Genomic DNA, 22,483 nt, shown 5'->3' with positions numbered 1-22,483 from the left:
CATATGGCTTTGTTGTGATAGGGGCGTCACATGTAGGATTTATTGTTTCTGGCAGCTTTATTGGGGAAACACTTATGAAGTGCATTTCCTGCTGTTTGAACAGCGGCACTGTGTAAAGCTGGGAAAAGGTCGACGCGACACAAAGATGTGTGGGCACAAAGGTGGCACATGTGTCTCGATGTGACAGGTTCATGTGGCGAACACAGTGTTATTGTGTCTTGCCTAGGAAATAAGATTACACGTAGCTAGATACTGGCCACCACACAAATACACACACACACACCCTGCAGATACCCATCAATCAACACAAGCCTTCACTCTGCGCACGCCCCCCTTAAAGTACACACAGATGATACACAGTGTTATAGCCTCCTACTCTCGCCGCGGCACGCACGCGCACACACACACACACACACACACACACACACACACACACACACACACACACACACACACACACCTGTTCAACTAACCTTGGAAGTATCCTTCAATTAAATGCATAATTCTGTCAAAGCAGACAACATCGCAGAGCGTCCTTTTGAATCGTTTAAAATGGCACTAATCACTCCCTACGCTGCTTATGCCACATCATGAAAAGCAATCTTCATGTTCTCCCTCTTCTCCGCAACCTTTTCTATTCACCTCTTAATCACTCCCCCCCCTCTCTTCACACAAAACTTGCCTCCTTGACTTTCTTTTACCAGGCACATCTCTTTATTAATGAGTATTTCCATGGAGAAGGGGGTGTATTTGTTACAATGCTGGTATGCGCACTGTGTGAGCTTCTTCGTGAATATGTGGGAGTTTATTTTAAATTTTTTAATGCATCCAACACTACTTACCAGACACTGGCACTGCTGGCAGTTCTCCACCCATGTGTCCCCACTGCCGTAGGTGAGCAGGCCGTTCTGGTGCAGACACTGGCTGCTCAGTCGAGGGTCGCATTCAGGACAACAGAACAGGTCTGCGTTGGGGTTGTCGCAGTCGCACACCATTCTGCGACACATCACCTGGCCAGCCTGAGTATAGGGGGAACACACACATATATCAAACATGAACACAATTAAACATTAACCACCCCTCCAGAGCATACACATGCATAGACAGGGCCATTTGTTTGATGGGATCATTAAACATGTATGTTGATAATAAATATTGTAATAAAAAGGATATGCGGCCCCCGTTGCCTGTTTTGAAGCTGTATTTCATGCTTATTCGGTTTCAGCTCATACAGTAGATGAGACACGCCAAGATTGGAATATATTTCATGAATACTGATGCATGTCGGTTCTTCAGGAATTTCAATGTTCAATATCGTGGTGTTTGAAGAAAGGCTCTGTCTTGTTGCCTCTATGATTTAAGTTGTCTTCCACATACGAGACATGCTGTGTTTCTGATGAATTCACCTTCTACTCACATCTGGTGCAGCCACTTTTAATGTGTAACTGTCTTAGTTATAAAGGAAATTAATAATGGAGTTATGTTTATTCTGCAATAATAAAAGGGTATATACACACACACACACACATCACTTGACACTTCAGTGATTTGCTTTAAAAGAATATTTAATTCTCAAAGAAAAATATTTGTTATCATTGGACCCAGCTATAAAAAACTTACAACAATAGCATATACAGTGTATAAAAAAATTAAAATGTACAAACTGCAAGCTCTTTAATGCCCAAATTTGTTTTTTTAATTGTGCAAAGTGTTAACTTCAATGTGCAGAAACTGCAGCCATGCATATAGTTACCGTAACGTGATACCCCCAAACTATATAAAATGTTTTGAAACGTTTGATAATGTATCAACCTCATAATTAGATGCAGTGAACCCCACCCATGGTGCTCCAAGCATATTGAAACAAGGAACCATATGCATAATGCAGAAACCTCAGTCTGGACACATCCCAGCCTTTTGTCTTTCCTGAGATGTTTGACCTTGGTTACCCCCATCAGTTAGTCGCAGCTCTCCAGCTAATATCCAGCTGTGTACGCCCACTGCTGCAACAATAACATGTTTACTTCGTAGCTCCCTCCTCCGCTCAATACCACTAATTTTGACAGGCAGCTCTTCAATTTCTCAAATCAATTAATATGACTCATTTAATTAGGGAGCCATTTCTGCCCTGGTCCTTTTGTAATCAAATGAATAATTTGCTGCTTGATCATTCACTACCGACACTAATCCACTATAATCACCTTCTACTACTGCCAGACACTTGGCATTAGGTTGAGTTAAACGCTGAAATGCAAAGTATGAGCGGTCCGTGACCTGATAATCACAGAGGAAGAGTGTGTTTGGGATGATGGAATGAGTTTTCAAGGATCAACTGTTCCCAGATGCATTGTCATTGCGGTGTCAGAAATCAATCAAAACAACGCTATCGAAAGAAGCCTTGCTTTTCCTCTGCTCAGCCGTATAAAATCACTATGTATAGCTCATGCACTTTAATTAAATCGCTTGTCACAATGGCATCACTGTCACATCAAGGTTTATTGTGCCAGTGTTTTCCCCTGCATTCACTCTGTCTCTTTCCATGCCTGCACTTGGAGAAGGGCTATAGATGTATCATAGGCCTACTGAACAAAATGTGATTAATCTTGTGGACATGATTCGTGCCACTGCATTCTAATATTTAGCGTGTGGGTGAGATTCCTCCTACCTTCATTGATATAACAGATGCTACTAGAATCTAGCTCACCAGCTACATTACTTTTTTTTTTTTTACCAGCAACAATACTATTAGCTAGCGTAGTTGCGAGCTAGCTTGCTCGTTAACTTATAACAAAGTGCAATGCAAGCCAGCCCAGTACACACATTGCTTGCTCTTCCACTTATTGGTGTGTATGACATGCCTTTATCTTCATTTTTGATTTTTTTTAACTTAAACCTGCAATATCGGATATTTTTTATGGCTACCTTGCAACAACTATCTCATCGATGGACTACCCCAGGTTTCTATGGCATACTTCTATCTATCTATACATTCAGTAGACATGGAACAACATTAGCATTCTCTTGGAATTGATCGTCTGGTGACCTGAACATCTTAGGGGCACTTTACACGGCCACGCAAAACGGTGCATACGCAGAAAAATTTCTGCGGTTGCACTATATCATTTACAGGAAAACAGCAAACGCAAACGCAAACGCAAACGCAGGCATGAACCGCAGATTTTTGAGATCACCTCCGAGGGAGGATTTTTTGGAAAACTTAACGGTTTTGGTTTCCTGTAAACACCGAAACCATTTCCCCTGATAACGCTGACGTCACGGCTCCACCCTCACACATGCGCATTGCGTTTGGATATAAATAGGCATGCGCCGTCTTTGTAGGTCCACGTGCGCCAGTTGGAAAACAACAACAACAATGGCGGATCACCGAGCTGTATTCATTGTGCTCATGGACGTTGTGCTGTTGCTGATGCATTTGTTATCGTGCCACCAATCGCTCCTACAAGCAAATAGGGAAAGAGTTGTGCTCTGCCTGTTTTTCTAGCTAAATAAACGTGTGTCACTTCTATATGCCAGGGACACGGCTCTACATTAAAAAAACACTATCAGCGTGCAGCGGTTAAGTTAGGCTACTGTTCAACAAAAGGAGCATTAAGGCTATGGCTTCACAGTAAAAGCATTTCACTGGCTAAACATTCATAGCATTTCGCTGGACACACGTGAGTTGACTTTTATTTTGAAGTACGCCTAACAGGAAAATATCCGCTCACGAAGCCCCTTCACTATCAGCAAGTCTGCTGTTTTTCCGAGTTCAATGCGGTGAAATAAGAGGACAGAAAGCTTGTCTTTTACAATATTTGTAACCCCAAGCTTACACCAACCGCTTTATGAACGTTAGTGGCATTAATTTTCGGTTACAGTAAGGTTTTATGCATCAAATTGTACCGGAAGAGCTATCTACTAGGCTGTGTCACCGCTGACTATTGGCTTGGCATGGCTGCTACTTCAGCGATTTCGGCCCGTTTCCTCTGAAAACTTTGTGTACGGGTGAAGATGTCAGATAAATTGTGTCTGAACGGGGTTTTTTTTTTAAACCAAAAACGGGAAAACTCACGTTTTCACCGTGTAAAGTGCCCCTTATTTAACTGCTCCGCTGATGTTGTTTCATTCAAATTAAATGAATTTCAGTGCTTGCTGTCAGTTCTGTTTGTGTCACTCCAGTCCTAACACTATTAGCCCAAAGGCAGCATGACATTGGTCCTTTGTCCATTGTCACTTGTCAGGTCTGATTACTTAAGAAAACTTTAACACGTTGGCCAATGCACCCCTGTGCTTTGGTACTTTTCAAACAGTCACTGATTGATTCAAAGGGGAGCAGTGTGCTTATAGGACAAAACAAGGTGACGGTTGTTGCTGATTGGCTCTGTGGGGGATGGCATAATTTATGAGGGAGAAAAGGTATCCAGTTCCTTTTTTTTGATTATTTTCCTCATTTCTACTGAGCAGTACAGTTCGGTTTGGTAAGGTATGGTTTGGTATGAAACTTTTCCACAGCCAACAATACCCTTGCTTGTTAGGTGGGGTATACGCCAGACGGCGATTTCCGCTGCAAGAGCATGGGGCCTTCATAGCGATTGTGACATCATAGCATTGGGACACAGTGTAGCCCGCCAATGAATAAAATTAAGAGAAAGAACCCGACACAATAAACAAAGTGCCAACATTTAATCTCAAAACACAAGATGTTTCACTCTTGCCGAGGTGATTACACAGCAGTTTATCTCTCGCTCGGAAATGAAGATTCTGTCGACCAATCAACAAACTGCAGTGTGTAGCTTCATCCTCTGGGGAAGGCTTGGTACCCGAATGAAAGGGTGACAAAAATAGGTGTGGCTCTGCTTAGTTATTGTGGTACCGTTCCCAACTTTCGACAGTGGAAACCCAAACAAATCTATGCCATACTTAACTGCACCTGCTCAGTTGAAACAAGGCCTTTGTTTAGACACTTGGATAGTTAGAGAGAATGAACACATTCAATCAAAGAGCAGTTTGTTGCTCAAGCAGAAACAGATAGAGAGAGGGAGGGAACATCATTGCTCAACTAGCTCTGGCACTAGGGTTAATTTCCTGTTTCTATCTGCCTGTCTATCTTTTCTTAAATCACATCCATCTTTCCACTTATCTGGCTGTTCCATCCAATCCATCTAGCTCCGCTTTGTGCTTTTGTCTGCCTGTCTCTCTTCCTCTCTTTGTCTCCGTGTCCTCTGTTTCTTACCTGACAGGAGCACACGGAGCAGCGATCACTGTCCAGCACCCAGATCTGCCCGCTGTGCTTGACTTTGTTGTCATGGATACAGTCGCCGGTGCAGTTGTGACCGTGGGGGCACCGGCAGTCATAGCCTCCGTCCAGGTTAAAGCACACCGTGTCATTGGCACAGGTGTTCCTCCCCGACTTGCATTCATTAATATCTGCAGGGGAGCAACATAAAAGATGACATCATACATATGCTCAGTGCAGCTAACATTGTTTATGCATAACTTGTGGAAATGGTGAATAACAAGCCCTGATGTTTTTTTTAAAGTAAAGGTTACAAGGTAAAGGAGCATGTACTGTCACAGAATTAAAGAAGAAAAAAACGCAACACAATGACCTGATCAATGCACCCATGAGTTGCAAAAGACAACAGTGTCAAAGCTTCAAATGCAGCTGTAAAATGTAGCTATACAAACACAATTCAGATCTTGGGGGACATATTTTTCAGAACAAAACTGTAAGGTAACCCAGAAACCTACTTTTGGTCAAATGATAACTTTTTCTTTGTGAAACCATGGACAGGTTGGGTTTTTTGAGAGTGCCTTTATTGTGCAAATATTTTCCCCTCCAGCCTCTCCACAGCTCAAACTGACAGCTAAGAAGGGGTCAACGAGTGGAGCAGTGCTAGCACTATTGTTACGGCCAATGCTTGGATGTTACTGCAGATTGAGGGTTTCCACTTTGACAGCTGACAGGCTGTATCAGAGAGAATGTTCCAGAAAAAGAACGGGCTGCAAAGAGGCAGACTGACGTTTTGGGAGGATAACATACTGATAATGACATACCTACTAAATCATAACATTGCTTACACAAGCGTAACAAAACATCTTATAGAAACAAAAGTTGGATGATTTTCTGATAGTTGGGTGACTCACGTATTTCAACACAGATCTGCTTAAAGGTGCTGTAAGCGGAATGGTTCTTTTAGCTAACTTCCTGTCAGTTACTGCAGTTAGCAGTCCCCTCGCTCGTCCCTACGTCACCACATTAATGCACAGCGGTCTTCAAGCAGCAAGTTATCTAGCATCATCTCAGATCCATAAGTGTGCTAAAACATGATAAAAACCATCAAAACAGACATTGGGAAGGATTTTTACCTGCTCCGCCATTGTAGGCGCATACACATTCACCCATCTGTTGCTCTGGCGTGCACCGGCAGTGAGACCATGGAGTGTATATACTATGTATGAGTGAGACGAGTGTCGGTTTGTAGCATTCTCTCTTCTGATTGGATAAAAATTTCGGGATCCTCCAATAAGTTCATTTGCCGATTACATGCAAAGCAGCTGACTGAGAGATCGGCTTTATGAAACGCGCACATTATGTAAGTGATCACTGTATGAATAAAGAGCGATTTAACACTTATATTAACATAAATAAACCGCTTACTTCACCTTTAATTCAAAGGCACTATTTTCCGTGCTTACTTTTGTAACTTGAAGCTAGAAATGAAAAATATGATTGCCGTGACTTGGATGAGTCAAGGGAATCAAATCTTACATTTTTGAAGCCGATTTCTTAATATTTGTCTGAACATAATGAAGTCGTTCTACTCACCTACACACGATTCCCCAGTGGCCGAAAACAAGCCGTTGTCATGGTAGCCATCACGACACTCACAGTGGTACCAGCCGGGCAAGTTGACACAAGTGGATTTACTATCACACTCGACAAAGCCATCCGCACACTCATCAATATCTGAAGAGAAAAGAGAAGAGAAGACAACAGTAAGACATCCGTATACGGTCACAATAGTGTTGCTTTCAAAATGTGCTCTTTATAGTGAATGGGGCTATTGAGCTCCGTTCTTGCCTGGTAGGCACTTTCCACACGGACTGATTCATAACTAATAAAACAACGTGTCTTGTACTGTGAATCGAACCTGTAGGGCTTATTGATCTGGCATAGTTGCATAGCCAGAAAAGTACATCTGTATCGACATAATACATCAGGGAAGGAATGGATGTTGTATAACAAGCCTATTGTAAGGAGCCAGAGATTTAACGGTTTGGTATTTTGAAATGGTCTCATCCTCTGACATTTGCAGAAGAAAAAAATTTGGAGGCGTGTGTAAACTTCTACTGAACTTTGCTCGGGCATACGGAGGTTGTATAAGGAGTTGGCAAAGAAGCTCGGCTTTAACACACCTAACACATCCTGTGTGTGGGTGGTTTTTAATAGATTGAGCTGAGGTTTTCTTTCACAAAACCCCTATTTAGAAAAATCCTCGACTCTGTCTCCTCCTTCGGCTCTTGTTTGTGACTACATTTTGCCCCGTTTTTCTCTATTTGGCTCTCTTTTATCTACATATTTTTGTAAATTTTTTCACTGTCTCACTCCTCTTTCCGTTTACAACAAGCGGCCAACAGTCAACCCTTTTATTTCAACAAGCAAACCTTGCCACCTTCCAATAACCATCAACTGAGAACAGCTCCCATATCATTTTCCACAATGAGCATAACACAGAGCGAGAGACTGATCACTCTGATATTTCAGCTAACATTTAATTAAACCCAGAGCCAAGCCCACACCAGAGAGAGAGAGAGAGGAAATAAAGCCTGTTATTACACAGTAGTTCTAAATATTAGCCCCAGACATGCACTGTGATTAAATGTGCCTGCATAGCCCGTGATGGCTTTTTTATGATTGCGCATGATGCATGATGCTCTGCTCTCATTATGAAAATGGCAGTGTGCGGTGTCTGACCTTCTCCATGACTGCCTGCAACAGTATCCCCCATAGAGCGACAGGCAGACGGGCTCATGGTCCCCCACCTCCCAGACAGTAATGGGATTAAGATCTATTGGCTAATGAGCCCTCAGCCTTTTAATAGAATTTCTGAAGCAGATTAACCGTTGATCAAATGTCCCGCAGATTAGGGCATTATCTATTTCAAAATTACGCTCATCGGACTGAGGAGGAGATTTCACAAAAAAAGATATTCCCTCACTTTCTGTACTGGCCAGGTTATACAAAGAAGAAGCTTTGTCTCTCTGTTGGTGTGGCATCCTGATACATTTCACTAATTACATCAGTTTGATAAGAGCAGCGCACCACATGTTCTCCCCTTGGGACAGCAATGCTGGGTTAAAAGGACACTGCTTAAAAAGCACGGATTTACAGCAAACAGTAACTAGCCTGTCTTTGAAAATGAATATAAATTCTCCCCCTCAACTCCTGAAGGGAAATATCCAGTGCTCTTTGTTGCCTGTGAATTTCAGTGTTAAAAGCACATGGAGATTTTCGAGGGAAAAAGAGGTGCATTTGCCGGTAAAATCATCCTCTTCTCCCCAATGATGCTGTGCAATTTGCTCAAAAGTGCAACTGAGCAGTAAGATACTATTTATAAAATACAAAACACTGATGGTGAGGTAAGTTCTAAAAATATGCAAATGGGTTATTTTCATCCAGTTTCATTCAGGCATTTTTTTAAAAGCTTGACTGTCTGGCTCTAACAACAGAGGGTTACACCCTCAACAAAAGATGTGTCGTTTTCTCTTTTTTATCTGAGCCAAACCTGTCAGCTGCAGTTACGGCGCGATGCTTCTCAGCCTGCTGTCAAATCAACTCTTTAAAAGTGCTGCGGTGTTTAAAAAAACTGTGAAACTCACTGTTGCTGGCTCACCTTGGACTTGACAAGGCTACAAAAATTGCTTGCGAAAAAAGATGCGCCTTTTTTTCTTTTAATCATCTTGCATAAATAACCACGGATGATCATTGTAATAAAATCATCAACAATGACAATCAGACAAAGGGCGCTGGCTGGAAACTCTTCCTCCACTGAATCGTGAGGCTTTCGTTGAAGCATTGACGGGGATGGCACGAGGTTTTCACTTGTTAAATAAACCATGTCATGTCTTTTTCAAAAAACTATACAGACAAAATAAAAACCCGTCTTTCTGTCTGGAGGCAGGACGAGAAGGAGGAGATAGAGGAGAAATAAGCAATGGAGGGAGAAGAGAGAGGACGAGACATAACTGCACTTATCCTACTAGTTATCCTGAGTGGCAGCCTGGAAACAAAGGCTCTATTAAGGCAGCTCTCTGGAGGACCAAGTGAGGAACTATAGGCGGAAGGACTTTCCTCTGCATCCTCCTTCTTTAAGCCACTCTGCCATGTTCCTCTATTTCTTCATCCCGAGGCATCACCTTTTCCGGGCGTAACTTTTCTGTCTCAAAGCTGAGGCCAAAACGGATATGACCTCATTGCCACCTGTCCTCGTCCCTGCAGTTGTCTCTCTCGCTCTCTCGCAGAAAGGGCAGAGTTGTGTGCTATCATGTCCTATCACGATTCAGGTACAGTCCTTTGCTTTTACCTCTTCTCCCCTGCCCATGTCTTTTTTCCCCCTGTTCTTTGACTGACAGACAGCCCCGGGCAATGTGATGCCGTTCTGCTGGGTTGCATCACTTGAGTGCAAAACCTGTTACCGTTGCCATACGTACAACTCCCTTACAGAAACCTAATTCAAACGGATTTTTCATTTCCCGTGGAGGGTTGACCATGATAATCCGGAATCCGGAATAATAATAATTCAGAAACATCTCAACTGGATCTATATCCCTTCGGCTCCTGCTCATGAATCAGATGCGGTTTGACATTAAGTGGATTATGAAAGGAGCTGAATTTGTCGTGTCACATCTTGTTTACATGGGGCGGCTGAGAAAGGGCTTCATAACCTTTAAGTCAATAATAACGTTTATAGAGCTTTGTGTATTGGCACGCACGTGACACACAGCGTTAAGGTAAGAGATGGATTCCGTTCCCCATACTCTTCTTATGAACAGTCAAGTGTGATAGAGTGATTGTCATTGGTCCTCAGTCTTCATTAAGCCAAAGAGCAATCTCAAATAATCAATCAATCACGGTGAAACCCAGAGGCAAATTGAGTCACACACTGGGTTCCTGAAGATGAAACAGACACTGCAATGCAAATCCATATCTTCGAGCACTTGAGCGCGAGAGTGGATGAGTAATCATGGTAAATTGGAAACGAGCCTTTGCGAACAATCGGTAGCTCCAAGCGCATACAAGAATGGAATCACTCTGTATCACTTACAGTACCTATAGCTGCAACAATTCCTCCACCCTGTACCAGTACAAGTGCAATCATCATTTGTAAGCTGCCTCATGCAGTCAAAGAAACACGTAAAAGAGAATTTCAGAATGATTATTTTATTCATGAAATAGAGTTATAGTATCAGAAATTGCTGCTGAAGTCACCAAGCCTCCGAGTGGGAGGACAGATGCATGTGTTTGATTGACAGCTAGGCCAACAGGGGCGGCGAGACACATGATAAACAAGCTGGTAACTGCCACTTGTAGCTTATAACCAAAAGAGTGTAAAGCTGAACTAATCAATTTAACTTATTTAGATAAATACGAAAATCAATTGTAACGTGAAAAGGGGAAAATCCACTAAGAATTTCTGCAAATAAAGTGAATATACTGTATAGCCTGCTTATATTTTTTTACACACAATTTCAACACAAGATATGTGTCATTCATTGTAGGAGACAGTGCTAGCTCCAGTCACCTAATGCTAATTTGGGTTAAAGTTAAAAGTCTCTGTAGATCCTAGATCCACAGAAATGAGTGTTGCAATAGCAGGCTGTTTTACTGATTTATGCAAATACCAAGTGACAAATTGTGCAAAGTGGAAAGAATTTATCCAAAGCCAGAGAAACATTGACATGGAACGGTTCCATCAGGAAATCAAACTAAACACGCTATTTAATTTCCATTGGCCTTTAAAGCAATGCGGATGTCCGGTGCCCTGTGCTGTGCACTGCACTGCAGCAGCCCTATAGCAGCAAGCTATCCTTGGGAGATGTGTCATTTGGGTAGAAGCAGCAGGTTGCACTCAGCTCAACGACGGCTCTGGCCATTAGCAGGGCCTAATTAAGACACGCTAATTACGGGTGATGGAGTGAGTGCTTTGTAAGGCCGTCTCTAAATAAATAATGAATACATAATCACTGTGCTTAAACAAGCCGCTTGAGCTTAAACAGTCACAGGCCCCGGGGCCTGTCGGGTAGACCGCGATGCAAAGGAGGCAGAGGGGGGAGAGCTGCAGCAAGGCATCATGGGAGATGTCAGAGGGGGTGAGAACTTTAATATGCTTTTGAAATATGCAACACCTGTGCCTGTGTGTCGAGTGGGAGGTGCCCCGGGGAGATTTCAACTATGATGAGGTGCTGATGTTTTTTTCTTGCCTATCATTTGGTAATACAACAACATCACATCAACAACCGCTAGCACCTCTTCTGTCTGCTGACATTTCACCTAAGCAGGCCTTTGTTTTCATGCAAATGCATCTTCACCAACTACTATATTTATGGACATGACCACATTTACCTCTTATTATTGGCTATTTATCTTCCTGCTTGTATAACTGGCTGGCTGTGTTTGTTGTTTATATCCTGTTTAGTTCTTTTTCAGTTTCTGATGTTTGTTTGAGTGTCTAGACCCTTTATTTGTGTCTCAAACTCTGACAAGCTTCCAATCAATGTAAATGAGGTCTGGGTGAACACATTGTGTGTCTGGCCCCGTTCGGCTGTCTGTCCTAATAGTCAATATGCCCAGTATGACCTCAGGTACTCACACTGCTTCCATCCCTGCCTTCAAAGTTTCCTCATGAACTCACTGGCTTCCATTTGCGTCCTCCCATCCTGCATTTCTTCATTGCTCTCTTTTTTCCAACTCCTAATACACCTGTCCCCTTTAACCTCTAGTTTTATATCCTCTCATCTGCTATTTCCAAGTAATTACAATATCATTGACTGGTTTTCACTTAAAGCTATAGTGCATTACTTTTGTCACCCCCCTGAGGAATTCTGAGGCATCACAACAACACTGGCTGTGCTACATGAGGTAAGCCTTCGGTAAGTGCGCATGGATTTTATACCTTCTGCTGTAAATATTTTTTTTTTTCTAAGCAGTAAACGCTGCCATACTGAAAAATAGAGAAAGAGTTTTGTGGAGTTGATAGGCTTATGAATCAACTTTGTGTCAACTCATTTGGCAATGGCTTGAATGTAACCGTCATCCATTTATATGAAAAAGTTACGCACTATTAGCTTTAACTGAACTATCTTTCTCTATATATACTGTATGTCCTCTTCAAAACCTCACTCTTCTCTTCCTTCCATCACGTATATTCCTTAACGTTCTTTTACTCACAGAGCACAAGCATCAGAAAAGGTTATAAAAGCAAATGGAATAATTCATTAGAGAAACAAAGAATGTGGCAGGGCTCTGATCACTCCCCTCTTTAGATCTCAATCTCTTCATGAAAGCATCGGTTTGGGAGGAAGAAGCGTGCTGGTAAATGATCACGACTTGAGAATTGTTTTATGACTTTTATTCCAACTCGTGAAACATCAATTGACAGTGTAGGTGTAATGCTCCGAGGCTCCCTGATGGCCCTCTTGAACTCCAGGAGTGTGTAGGAGTCACAAATCCAAATTGCATCATTAACCGAAAACATAAAAAAAATCTTTTATCTCTTCGTCGTGCCCTAAAAGAACATTGTCGATTTCTAAACTGGCCGCAGTGTGATTTAAAAAAAAAGTGCTTGTGAGGACAGGAGAACTGCAGAGATGAAAAGGGATGTGTCCATCTGATCAAAATGCTCTCCTCCCTCCTAAGAAGCCCCACCACCCACACCCAAGTCCTTGTGAGGAGCGTATATAGCAAAGAAGCCATGCAGCCAAAGAACAGCAGCGATGGCCATTAGTTTACCGAACTGACAGTCTATATAGCGACAGACATTTTTTAACTGCATGGTGGCCAAAGCACCCTAACAAGCTTAGAGAGCCTTGAAAAGAGAAGATAATGAGCTGGAAATAAAGGAAATACAAAAGGCTACCTCCTCCCCATTCATCTTGTAGGAACAGTTCAGCAATTTAGTCAATAAACAGGAATCTGAGGCAAAACGGAAGAGGGTTGTTCACGGACGCTAAAGCCAATTATTTCAGCAGGCAAAATCTGTACAGTCTTAAAGCTCTGATGATCATAAAACCCTTGTTGTGAGATTTCTTTATTAGCAAGTTATATTCTAGCATCTGAAGTCTTGTAGATTATAAGTTCCTCCAGGACATTTAGCATTAGATAGATTTGTAGCCTGATTTATGTCAATGTTTAAGCGGTTTATGGTTTTACTTATTTCATTTAGCATACACTTTTTATTAACCACACTGTGATGTTCTCTGTGTGAAGTCTTTTTACGCAACATGAGTGAAATTGCTTTAAATGAAAAAAACAATAAATAAATAAATAGCCCTACAGGCGGACATAGGGGAAACAGAATTTACTTAGGATAAGAAGAATGTCTTTAACCTTCTTTTTTGAGTGAATATTTATAAAAATCATTGATTTGCATTAACTGGCCATGAATTGTGCATGACCTGCCAACTAGCTTCATTGCTAATGCACAGGCAACTCAGAGCAATGGTATCCAGTGCAACCTTCACAATGATGACTTCACTTTTGACAGACACAGAGGTGAAAACTACTGGATTTTTTTTGTTGCAAAAACCCCAAGTTAATATACATTACATGTATTCATGTATTCCAACCTGATTTGTCAGTGAACCCTTGAAGTACAGGGCTTTTTGCTCACATATGACTAAACCTATGACTTCAGTATTGTAATAATCTCATCTTGCTAAAAAGGCCACTGTAAATAGCATCTCTTCTTTTATTCACTTACCTTTTTTTAAATGTTCCACTCAAATTGAAGGTCCATTTGTTCTTAAGTGCAGCATTTATCCTCTAATGTGTTTAAGGCAGAGAAGATATGCTTTGTTAAACCTCCACCCAGAAATGTGTATCATATAAAATGAAGCAAATGGGAAGCACTGATCGATGACTTGAAGTCTACATTTTTATTATGGGCTCAATGATTCTATGTACTGGTATAACATGTACTATGGAGTCTGCCATTGTGTCGCTGAGCAAGACACTTAACCCTGAACTGCCCCAGGCGCATCGCACTATGGCTGACCCTGAGAAAATGACCCCTTCTGGACAAATGCATATGTGTAATGTGGGAGGGATATGTAAAAAGAAACATTTCAATAGCCTTGTGTGAAACTTCCTTGTGTTAAATGACAAATAAAGCAAATTAAACTTAAGACTCTTTTTTCAAATATGCTTTCGGTTTTAGCTACCTTTCATATATAGAATGGTTTATGTAAAGTAACATTAAAGTGTACCGTACACCACGGACAGCCCAGGTTAAGAAAATTGTGTGTATTCGTACTTTCTCTTGAATAAGAATTAGTCAAAACAGAACCAGAGCGAACACAAATGATATATTTGTACAGATGTCCAAAGAAATGTTCTCAGAAAACCTCTAAACATCTAGGTTGGAAAACAAGGCCTGGGGCAAATACATCGAAACAGAAAAACAAAATGTATTAACGTTCATATTGTACAGCGGCTGCAGCTTCAACAGGAGACAATGTGTTATGACTTTACCACCATAAGAGAAATTCAGTCCCAGGTAAGTGATCAATCACACAAAATAATGACTTCTTTCAACCGGCAGTTGAGCACTCGAAGGTTTAAAAAAAAAATAATAATAATAATCTGAGGCTTTAACAGACACATTATGTCTAAACTGTGAAACATCCTCATAGAAAATGGCAGCACATTTTTTTATTCTGGCTTCTTCCAAGCGAGGGAGGCAAATGCACGTCCATTTCGCTGAAAAATAAAGCTAATATTCCAGCGTGCGTGTGCCCATTTCTCACCAGAGCCATATAAGGAATAGCGCTTGCCTGAGGGGTATCAAATTGACTATGCGCCATGTTCAGGGGCACACATTACATGGCTGGCCCTGTGTACATTTATATCCACGACTGAAGTGTATGTGCCCCTGCCGCATTTGTGTCCTGCATAATTCATGATGTGTCAAGAGTTCTCCAATGGCTGCTGTCTGTCTGTCAGCACTGCCGTGTGTCCCCTGTCCCTACCCATCCATTCCCCCTGAATAGTGATGACAAGCCACCGAGCATGCACGCGCAATCGCAACAAAAACAAACACATATCGAAATACTTCACAATACAATTTCACACATAACATTTTACACATATGTTCGCCACAGCACACCGTGGAATGAATCCAAAAATGAGGAGTGTTGTTGAAAATATGGAAAATATTGGCGCTCTTTCTAACGTAATTGTACGTGTGTATGCTCAAAGGTGTGTGTGTGTGTGTGTGTGTGTGTGTGTGTGTGTGTGTGTGAATCCACAATGCCTGGCTGTTGTTCGTGTCTCATGACAGGCCGTCAGTCTACTGCAGCAGTAGAAGGAGCGGTGGAGTCCCATGGGGGTGGGGAGGGGGAGGGGGGCTCTAAAAGCTCACAGGGTTTCTGGAGTTGTAGGGGGGTGGGGGAGCCCAGACTTAGTGAAAGCTTTTCCATGTTCATCCACCCAGCTCTGCTTCTCTTCCCATCTCCACCGGCCTCATTCCGTATCCAAATTCAGAGGAAAAAACTCACTAACCCCGTCCCCCTCTACCCATCTACCCACAACCATCCATCCCTCCCTCTCTCTGCCTGCATGCGTTCACCGTTCCGTCGCTGCATCTGTCAGTTCTTCCCCAACATGTCTGTATCTTCCCTCCTTTCCAATTCACCTCCTCTCACCTCGTCTCCTAGTCATTACCTCGCTTCCCTCTCTCTCTCTCTCCCCCCCCTCCGAAATATTTTTTGCATTTTGCATCTGTCACTCTCTCCGTACATCTCCATCTCTAGACTCTCTACTCCCCAAACTATTCCGCTCACTCCCCCACCAGTAGAGCAGCACATCCAGCACTACATTAACCTCCATACATCTCTGTGAGCCTCCACACTAGACACTTCCCCTCACTGGGAGCTCCTGTCACATTGTTGAGGAGACAGTGAAAAGCCCCAACCCCCACCATCCCATTTCACACTGAATGACTGGTGAAGTCTCCAAACAGTGCCCAAAGGCTTTAGTTCTGGAGCATAGGGGCCCTGATGATGGTGCTGGACTACTATCAAATAAAATAAAAACACATGAGGAACGGTAGCTGTCACAAAGCTGACTCGGTCAAGATTGTACGGAGTCAGATTGCGTGAGAGAGAAGAAAGATCGACATGCACACTGAAGTGGCAGCCGCGGTGACAAACATCTTGTCGCCTGAGGTGAGAGAGATACGGCGTGTGTGCATGTGAGCGACTTTCTTGCGATTGAGTCCACACATGTCAAATTCTAATCAGCCTCAAAGATGAGCACAGAGGAGCCTAAAAAAAAGAATGATCCATGAGCCATTCAATCATCGTCTGAGTCCTCTCCTCATGGTGTTTTTTTTGGTTATATTTAAAAAGGGAAAAAAACATCCTAAAGCGTTGTTTAAATCAAATTACAGTCCAACTCATTTAACTCTTGGCAAGAAATCATAAAGCATAAGGCGATTTCCCAAAATGTTGGACCCAATTTAGGGTATTTCCTAAAATGTTAAAAACATAGTCATGAACATATTCAACATAGAAAAAAAAACTAGGGGGGTTCTCGTGGTGTAGTGGTTAGAGCGCCCGCCCAGAGAGGCTCAGTCCTCAGAAGCAGCAGACCACAGGTTAAATATATTTAACCACGGTCTTTCTTTGTATGTCATTCCCCTCTCTACCACATTTCACCTTTGTCTCTCCAAACTGTCTAAAAAAAAGCAAAAATAATAATCTTAAAAAAATAAAGACCTTTTTGTAAAAAGTTTTTATTGAAACTACTTTCTATTGGAGGTACGGAAGCCGAGAATGGCCATGCATGTAAATCGTTATTGATTGTGTAGTCTGATAACAAAGCAGATTATCTGGAGATCACAGGATAACACAGCTTCTATCCTATCATTACTCATAATACGTATAAGGAGCTGTTAGCACAAAACATTTTTTTTTATTATGTTCATTATCTTTAGAGAAAACAAAGATTGAATTTCATTATGATGAGTTAATTAATTTGAGATTGCGAGATAGCGATACCACATTTTTGTGGTTATGCTGTGATATCCCGTGATCACAAGATAACTGTAACTTTGTTATCGGAAAACGGAATCAAAAACGATTTAGGAGCATGGGCGTTCTCAGCTTCCCTATGGAGGAACATTAGTCTCAATAAATACATTCTTGATTATCCAGAGTGGTCACAACCACTGATCCTTGAAAGACACATTGCTGTTGAAATGTTCCACTTCCTCTTTAGGGGGTCTGCCTGAATCAAATCAAGGGACTATTCTTTATTCAACTTTAACCTTGAAATGGTTTTGGAGTGTTCAAGGGTTTGGTGATATTGTGAGACTGCATACCAGATTTTAACGGATGATGGGCCTTACATTGTGACTGAACACAATATAATTTCAGAATCCTTTTTTTTCTAATTTCAAATGGCTAGTTTAACAATCAGCAATGTAACACAAAGCAGATGCTCCTGATACAGAGGTCAGAAATAAATGTCCACAACAAAGGGACTGAATGCCCTCGGATAAAGTCCTGCCACACAGTTTTGTTAAGGTCAAGAAAATCTATATGTTTACCTCTCCCCATGTCTTTTATCTGTGACGTACCCTGCATTCCAATTCCCATACTTCCATACTATGTAGTATGCCAGAAAAAGATTTAGGATGTCCCAATTGCATGCATGTCAAATGCAGTATGCCGGAAAATAGGGGATGTCCTCCTACATCCAGTAGCATTTTGCAGTATGGAAACCAGCATGCTTTAGTTTGTAGTATAGTTAAAAGAAAACGTATGTGATTTGGAACGCAGGGATAGTGTCTATTCATGGAGTATTGAGTATTGTTGTACTGAGAAAAGAGTTCAAATGTAATGCATTATTGAAGCTTGTTAACTCACTCTTCAGTCTTAAGTGTGCGATAGTCAGATCCCCGAAGAAGACCAGTGAGCAGTCGATAGGTGTTGGTCTTGTTTTAAATCATGTAGCCAGTCACTATAATAAAGGCTTTTTTTCTTTTTTACTCTAACAAAGTGGTGTGCTTTGACTTTTTAGAGATTTCATTCCATTATTTAAGAGTAAAAAAAAATACCTACCCCAAACATAACCTTGGTACGATTGATCTCTCCAACTCTACAACAAAGAAATGCTTCCAACAAAACTTTTAATTCTAAATCTCTGCTTTGAGTGATGAATAGATTCACCTTGGACAAAAAGCTGCTGAACATTCTGTAGGATTTCTCCTTTGACCGACTATTCTGCAACTTGTTTTTTGGAGGCGCAGGCAGGACACACACACACAAAAGAGAGGGAAGGTGAGAGAGGAAAACAAAAAAAGACAAAGGCAGGGATCTAAAACACAATTGAATGTAATGAAATGTGTGATTGCCTCGACCGTGCCATAACTAAGGGACGAGATCCTGAAAAAAACCCTTCTCTGTCCCAAAATGGGCTAGGAGGAGGATAAGTCATTATGGTTAGTAGCTCAGAAGACAGCTTTAACACACACAACCACACACACAGAAACACACACACACACCTCTTCCTCAGCATCTTAGAGCAGCACCGAGAGGAAATTCATTTACTTTAAGCTGGGCAGTAAAACGGACGCCTCGTAAAAAAAAAAAAAAAAAAAAAGGCCCTTTATGTGCAATCAATACCTGAACCAATGAGCAAGCAGAGAGAGGATCAGTTTGCTTCACTCAAACACTGGCACACACACACACACACACACACACACACACACACACACACAGAGAACTGTCAGGACTTGACTTTCTATTAGTTCGGCCCGTCGGTGTCCTGAAGGACGTGCCACGAAAGGTTGAAACGGGTTATGAGAGCACTGTGTTGCTGCTGTAGATTACACATACATTGTATGTAGCAGCTCAACCACCAGGATTAGAGTCTTTTCTCGGTTACCCTATACTGTATCACCGGCACTGCAGGGCGAATATGAGCTAAATGGAATCCAAAGCCCAGAGTCTTATCGCAACAGTGTGTTTGACATATTTCCATGTATGAGAGTGAGTGGTGATACGGTCTTTGCTATAAACATATAGGCTGAATTAATACTGGGTTAAGCCCTCACACCCTATCTCATATGGTGCAACAGGATAGTGTGTGCAGCTGCAATTTGGTTGTGGGCGTAGAGCCCATGCGTAAGGGATGCCACGCTGATTAATATGGGCTGTGATATGGGGTAATTCCCACACTGCTGCATCGGGCCTTTGGACGAGGTACAAGCTCATTATTCACCATGGAGCGCGGATCCACAAAGTCAACGTGCGTGCGTGCGTGCACACGCGCACACACACACACACACACACACGCACACACACACACACACACACACATACTTCTCAGTATTTACAGATCAGTTGTTATGTCGCGGTCAGAGCAATGCTACAGTGCGTACATTTTTCTTATGAATGAATGTCGGTCACATTCAACTCATCGCCAAACATGTCTACACAAAGTTGATTAAGCCTATCAGCTCCACAAAACTCTCTCTTCATTTCTCAGTATGGTAGCATTTACAAACTTGTGTAGTCGCCCTGGTATCAGTTGTTGATTCTAGTGCTAAGAAAAAACCTGGACATACAGCATAAGGTATAAAATCCATGCGCGATCACCGAAGGCTTACATACCTCATGTCGATGCACCGACAGTGTTGTTGTTATTACTCAGAATTCCTCATGGGGGCAACAGAAGTTACGCACTATATCTTTAATGACCTTTCTAAAAAGAGCCCCACTTTTACACCTCCTTTTTTTCAAGTCACTTCCTGCAAATTTGGTCAAAAAGGAATGGTCAAAGAGAAACATATAGGAGTGTAACGTCAAACTAACTCTTACCCGTCTCGCATCTCTTCCCGGTGAATCCTTGCTGGCAAACACAGTTGTTGGGTGAGATGCATGTTCCCCCGTTCTGGCACAATCCGTCACACATAGCTAGAGGTGGACCAGAAGAGAAGAGCTATTACTCACCAAGATTAACGAGCATTAACCATGTAATTAGACCAGCAGCGGCATATGTATTTGCATACAGAATAAGAGCTAATTTGGTGGAATGATTCATTACAGCCTCTCACGATATTAGTTTCGTGATTTATGCACCTCGCCGGGGTTAATCCAAAAATGTTCATTATCCACGGGTAGGCCGTTAGTTAATGTGTCCCCAAAAACATAAAAAAGTCATTGAAGCTGACAGAACACAATGGGAATAAATGAATTATACACACACATCTGCCTCCAGAGACTAAAGAATGAGAAGTATTAAAAAACAAAGGAAGCCTCAATCCAGTCAAAGGAGTCCCACACAGTGCACATTGTCTTATTTGATAGAAAACTGAATCATTTGAGGTTATGCTTTGGGAGAATAAGAAATTTGATGACATTAGAGAGGGCACATTATGAAATTGTAACTGCAAGTTTTTTCTCTTTTCTCCCTTTTTTGAGTCATTTAACTGATCATTGAATGGAATAACAATAAGATCAATTGATCATGAACATTATACAAGTTTCACCATGGTTATTCTTTCAAACTTTTGAAAGCTTCTCAAGTAGCAAGTACTTCTCAAGTAGAAATTTAAATGCTTCCACGGGATGCGCATTACTCCCCATTACGAGCAAACCGTTATTTAGTTCCCATTTAAATAGATTTCTAATCAAGGGATTGATTAGCCTGCTAAGGCCAAGTCAATTCTCTAGTAAGAGCAAATGCAGCAAACACAGAGGAGCACTCATTAAACATGCGTCACACAAGACAGCTTTTCAGTAGGTGTCTGTGCACCACTATTTAGCTTACACAGTGGTGATGTTACGTAGGGAACCTAAGCTATGAATCTGAGTTGATTCGACATTGGAAAATAATTGTGAATATGCCTGAACAATGGCTCAACAATCTTCAGAGGTGGAGTCAGTGATTCTTGAGAAGTGTCTTAAATCACTTTTTGTCCAAATCAGTGAATATCTCCTCACTATATCACCTGTCCGTACCTGTGTGTGTGTGTGCTGAAAAAAAAACTGATGTTAATACACGGCTTAGGCTCTGTAAACACGCACACAGTACGGACAGGTAGGAGATTGTGAGGCGATATTCACTGATTTGGACAAGAAGGGATTTTGACAACAAGAAGCTTTCTCCAGAATCGCTGACTCCCAACTTCAATTGTGCCATTTTGCTTGGACATCCAGCATTGTGACACAACTACCGATTTTTGGTTTCTTACCTTTGCAGACGGTCCCGTTGCCAGTGTAGCCGGGCTTACAGGAGCAGCTGTGGCCCCCGACCATGTTGAAGCACAGGGCGTTGTCGTCACAGTTGTGGAGGCCGCTGAGGCACTCGTCATGCTCTAAAGACAAGACAACAAAACAGACACGCGTCTCAGTCAACTCTTTAGTCTCATACACATGTTTTACTATATTGTATATATATTCTGTTTTAAAGGAGTGGGGAAAATGCAGCGGCAACGGTTCAGAAAAAAATGTCAACCCAACATCTGCAAATCACCACTGCTATCAAGAAAATAACACTTGATTAAAGAAAAACTGAGTGTTTACTTTGCCTGTAAATATGAGGAATGATCGCATCCAGCTGGTGATTTGTTTATACTTTCCATTAAGTCTTTCGATTTAAAATGTCTTGATAGTTAAGACAGCTGTGAGTCTGGTAATGAGACGTCACTTACAAACAGCCGTCTGGAGGGTTTTACTCAACCTCCGATCTCGATCTGTCGTAAAAGAATTGTTTCAGAGGCTGTCATTTGTGCTTTCTTCGGAAACAATAAGAGATGTATAACCACTGAGAATGAATTGATTTGCCGGCTGCGTGTATACATTAAAGAGGGGGCTGTCTTGAGCTCTATGTTGCGTTTATGAGCCTTTAACTTTCACTGTTTGTTAATTATGCTGTTTCACACACAAGCATTAACGAAATGTCCCCCGAGCTCTCATCTCTACTGCTGCAGAGGAGTTGGTGATATGGTTTGTTATGAATGCACCACTGACAGGTTTGACTAATGGCGACCACCTGTGACAAAATATTGTTTCCAACCTGGAAACAAATATCTTCTCCTTGAATCTGGAGAGGAGAATGTGGTGGGAAAATGAATTGTGATGTAATATAAGGTGCACAAAATAATATATAAAAAAATACAATCAGTCCAATTAAAAGCCACATTATTGAACAATGTACTACTGTGAAATCTGCACACTGTCAAATGGTCAGACA

General features: G+C 41.8%; 1 protein-coding gene across 1 annotated transcript in view; it reads right to left on the bottom strand.

Moving 5' to 3' along the window:
• nell2a (neural EGFL like 2a) overlaps positions 1 to 22,483 on the bottom strand; it is a 73,892-nt gene that overhangs the window by 5,278 nt on the left and 46,131 nt on the right. Inside the window, exons 14-18 of the mRNA XM_080028565.1 lie at positions 21,483 to 21,605; positions 20,107 to 20,202; positions 6,830 to 6,970; positions 5,234 to 5,427; positions 843 to 1,019 (exon numbers count right to left, since the gene is read on the bottom strand). Of these exons, the coding sequence (XP_079884691.1) occupies positions 843 to 1,019; positions 5,234 to 5,427; positions 6,830 to 6,970; positions 20,107 to 20,202; positions 21,483 to 21,605 (731 nt within the window). The remainder of the gene's footprint in view (positions 1 to 842; positions 1,020 to 5,233; positions 5,428 to 6,829; positions 6,971 to 20,106; positions 20,203 to 21,482; positions 21,606 to 22,483) is intronic.

This window comes from Ammodytes marinus, assembly GCF_949987685.1.
Source record: "Ammodytes marinus genome assembly, chromosome: 5".
Lineage (NCBI taxonomy): Eukaryota > Metazoa > Chordata > Actinopteri > Uranoscopiformes > Ammodytidae > Ammodytes > Ammodytes marinus.
Note: the sequence above shows the minus strand (reverse complement) of the source record. Positions and strands in the feature narration are given on the sequence as shown.